We start from the raw sequence: 4,395 nt of genomic DNA on the forward strand, positions 1-4,395 counted from the left end.
AAACGGGGCGATAAAAATTACAAATTAAAATAGTTCTAACTAATTCTGGCCGCCAGGGGGAGCCAAAGACCAGCAAATGACAATGAAGAAAAAAGACGGAACTGGGTGTCGGCACCGTCATTTCGAGATTACTGCTTCATAATAGACCCTTCTGTTCATATTTTCTTGTTAATTATCCTGTTTGAGAAGTATATGGCTTGTAATCAAATGAAAGCAGAGAGCAGAGAGGCGCACAGAGGGGATCAAACATTTATTTATCCTTATTAAAAGTTACAATAAAACCATTAACATCTTCAAATGATAGCAAAATAAAGAGAACCAAAAAATATTGGCCAAAACATATTTACAGAGACAGTTTGCAGATAAAAAGCTCACATTTTGTACACAACCCCCAAACCCCCCAAATCTGTGTCATAGACTCTGAAATGTGAACACTGCAACACTCCAAGTAGCTTGAATGTGGTTTTAGCCAGAAAAAGAATCAAAATGCACAAAGACATAGCTCTTTTTCCACCTCCCCTCCACAAGTTTTTCCACTTTTCTATACATGACAAAATACTTGAAACTGGGGGTCGGGGGGGAAAGACTTAAGGAATGTAAAATGTAAAAATCAATAAGCTCATTTGAAAAATTCATGTGTCCATATAACAGTCATTTCCGGTGGAGGAGATGGGTCTGTCCCGTGCTGATTTGTAGATCCCAACAAAATGAGAAAAGACAGAATGTTATAGGGCTGCCACGCTGCTGCTGAAGAGGACGCCTCTTCGTGGATCGGGGAGGAGGGGAAAGAATAAGTCAGTACTCCTGGTGCGCTCTGCATTCCATCTTTTTACGCATGGAGGTCCCCGTGTGTACCGTGAGGGGGAGGGGCGACACACGTCATGAGAGGGCCCGGTGAGGTTCCTGTCTGTCGAAGAACTAATAAAAGGCAGTGAACTGGCGGCTGAATCAGCAAATGTGATAAATCCGTTGTCGTCTTCTGTTTTGTTTAAACTTTGAGAACGTGGCACGAGTCTCTCATATATATATTTATATACTTTAATTTCGGAAATTCAGTCCTGGTGTGGAGGAGTGGGAGGGCAGTCACTCAGCGTTGGCTTCACCCTCAGAGGCTGCAGGTGCTGAGCCCTCGGCGGGAGCGGAAGCCTCCTCGGCGGGTGCGGCCTCTGTCGGTGGGGCCTCCTCTGCGGCCTTGGTCTCTCCCTCTGGAGCGGCGGCTGCGGCCTCGCCCTCTTTAGCCTCTGCGGCCGGCGTGTCTTCTTTGGTCTCCTTGGCCGTGTGGCCGTTCTCCTCTGGTTTGTCCTCGGTCGTGGGGGACGTGGCCTCCTCCTTGCCCTCCTCGCTGCTCTTCTTGCTCTTCTTCAGCGAGATGCCTTTGAACTTGAAAGAGTTCTTCAGGGAGAACTTCTTCTTCTTCTTGGCATCCTTGGTAGCCTCGCCCTCTGCTTTGGCTGCCTCCCCCTCCGCGGCTGGTGCGGGCTCGATCGCATCCCCGGTGCTCGCTTCGCCGTCCTTGGTGGGCTCGGCGGTCCCGTTGCCATCGGCAGCCACTTCCCCGTCAGGCTTAGCAGAGACGTCTCCATTGGTTTTGACGTGACCGTTCTCCTGCAGGGCAAAGGTCAAGAGGTCATGGTTAAAACTACCCTAATAGAAACAAAAAACGTTTTCCAGACCTCCCCCCCAAGCAAATCTGAACTCGTTCCCTATTCGTATGGATTCATTCTTCTAACAGCTGACGCGTCATGACGCAGGGCGGACACACGGGGGCAGTAGAGATTCACCTCCACTAAACAAGAATGCGGTTCGGGAACAAAGGAATTTCCGTGAAACCTGGATTCTGCTCTCATCCAGCATCTCCAGTCAGCTCTGTATGTCGGGACCACTAGAATCGACGCTCAGTGTCTGTAAAAACGCTCTGGAGACTTCCGATTATCGGGAAGTTTAGAACTGGGTCATGGCAAGCGGGCGCACAAACACATAAAACCACATAAAAACAAAAATTACCTTCGTTTCTTGTATGTTTTATTTTTTGGCAATATTTCTTTCTGTTTGGTGTCTTCTTAGCTTTTATTTGAGGCGTAGAAACTACAGGTGTGAGCAGCAGGCTTCGAGGACTGCAGGCTCTCGCGCCTCTTTTGTTTGCTTCTCCGCAAACTGCGCCTCCAGCAGAGCGCATTTGCATCCTTTGCACCGCTCGCCCCGCATCCTTTGTTCGACGCTGAAGCCTCGCGCGGGCAAACCCATGACAGAAAAGGCGCCTGAAAACGCACGAAAGCACCCAAATCGGTGCGTCTGGTGCGTAAAAGTGCGGGATTATCGCCCCTTTGGGACCAACAGACGGAACGAACAAAGGCGGGTGGACGCGTAAAGGCAGCGGGGACGAGCCGTGGCTGCTCTGGTGGCGGATTCCGACTAAGAGTTCATGTTTAGATTAATATTTAGTGTAAGGAGATCTGTGGAGGCAGCAGCAGTGGATTCCGCCGTGGCACCCACGCTGGTGGTGGGCGTTGGTGCCATGTGGCTCCCCGCTGATGCCCCCCACGCATCAGGGGCCCCAGCTCACTCACCTGGCCGTTGGCTTTGGCAGCAGTAGGGTCGGCGGCGGCGGCTTTCCCTTCAGCAGCTACTCCACCCTTAGACAACTGGGATCCCATCTTGTTTTTTTGTTTAAGTTTTTTATAAACCCCCAAAAAATAAAAATGGAAAAAAGAAAAACCTTGAAGAGTTGTGGAGGTTTAAAAATCCAGGTCTGGGATGGGTAAATTCTTGAGTTAAAGAAAAAAATAAATCCAGAAGGATCTACCTTTAAAGGCTTGTAAAGACAGGACCCCCCCTTTCAGTGCGCTCCCCGCGACGGCTGAGCTCAAATTGAAGGATGTGAGGGAGAGGAGCGCGTTTTTGAACCGCGCCTCGAAATCGATCAAAGGCTCCTCCCATGGGCGGGGCTTATCGAGATACTAGCAAAGGGGGATGGTTCTTTTTTTCTCACTGTGAGAAGTACGAAAAATAAAAAAAATCTACAATTGTAAATTGATTAAAGTGACATCCAACACAAATTATCGGTTAAAACTTGTTGTAACTGTGCAAATGGAATAAAAAAATGATGGCAAAATTGCTTTAAAACGACAAAGAAAGCTTTTAAAAACAGCTTTACAGTAAGTGCAACTCAATTACTTAACTTTAATGAATAATATAAGGATTAAAATAGCAGTAAAAGTACATAAACGCTTTAGGTTCAGTCTCTTTTGACTACAAACAAAGGAAGATGACCACTGAAGATACTTTTCTTTTCATTTTGAGGCAGATTTTTTTCTGTTGCTGTGTCCTTTTCACACTTTGCGCAACAGTTTCTTTCCCTCAGACAAAACCACAGATGTGTTTTTGTGGTGCTGGAAAAAAACAGTACATCAAGGAGCAGGGAGGAATTTTAATGGCCAGCTTTGGATTTTGAATGACAGGACCGTCTTTCCAAGAGCAAAACTGTTGCATAACAGGCTGGAGATTTGGGGAAGACACTGGGGTTGCTTTGTCACCAGACAGCCTGTGAATCAGCCAGTGAGGCGGCGGCGGTGGTGACTCAGCAGATTTTTCTCTTTTCGTTAAGAGCGACAAGCTGATTGGCATTTGGGTCATTCCACCAACTTTCTCCAAAGTCATCTTCTTTCCCTTCCTCACTAATCCCTGAAATTCTCTGTCCACATCACCTGGCTAACACAAAAATTCGGTGAATTCACGATTTCTTCATCCAGAGGATTCCTCCGCACATCCATTAGTGGCGCTTTGGCTGCATTTGCAGCATCTCCCAGCCCACAATCACACAAACATGTCACAGTTCTGCTATGTCAAGCATGCATCTGCCACCCAAAGAATGTCCCTCCCAGGGGGAAACAAAGCCTAAAGGGCTTCAAATTTGACCCTCCCAACCCATCTAAGGAGCTACCTTAAAGTCTATGCATTCCCCCAGACTAGCTTAAGTCAGATAAGCGCAGGACATGTTTAAAACGCCCCAATCTCGCAATCTAGAGCATGCAGCGCTCATTCATGCTGAGGAATTCCACGCAGCTCTCTGATGTGGGACGCCTAGTTTGACTCCTGGCTCCGATGGGCTTGTCTGGTGGAAAAAAAAGGATCCTCCTGGTTGGATCTGAGACACAGCCAAGGCTCTTCTGTTCACTCATGTCAGTCGAAGAGAAGGCTTCTCAGGTATAAGATCCGTTGTCAAACAAACAAAGTAAATCCATTCGGCAGAGAGTTTTGCTAATATTTAGTTTCATTTTATTTTAAATTTCAGTTGATTTCGACTGTCGTATTTTTTTTACGTAGAAAGGGCCACAAGTGGTTGTTTCTATGTTGGCAGCATAGAAACAAATCCGACATCAGTTGGAAAATTCTCCG

At 47.1% G+C, this 4,395-nt stretch overlaps 1 protein-coding gene across 1 annotated transcript; it reads right to left on the bottom strand.

The window, feature by feature from the left end:
- Positions 1-235: 235 nt before the first annotated feature.
- Positions 236-2,899, bottom strand: marcksl1a (MARCKS-like 1a). The gene is made up of 2 exons (XM_004082398.5): positions 2,568-2,899; positions 236-1,605 (listed from the first exon to the last, which is right to left on the bottom strand). The coding sequence occupies exons 1-2, from the start codon at positions 2,652-2,654 to the stop codon at positions 1,084-1,086; spliced, it is 609 nt and encodes a 202-aa protein (XP_004082446.1). The 5' UTR covers positions 2,655-2,899; the 3' UTR covers positions 236-1,083.
- Between the last annotated feature and the right edge of the window lie 1,496 nt (positions 2,900-4,395).

The sequence above is a fragment of the Oryzias latipes genome, chromosome 22, assembly GCF_053564925.1.
Source record: "Oryzias latipes strain Hd-rR chromosome 22, Olatipes_Hd-rR_3.1".
Taxonomy (NCBI): Eukaryota; Metazoa; Chordata; class Actinopteri; order Beloniformes; family Adrianichthyidae; genus Oryzias; species Oryzias latipes.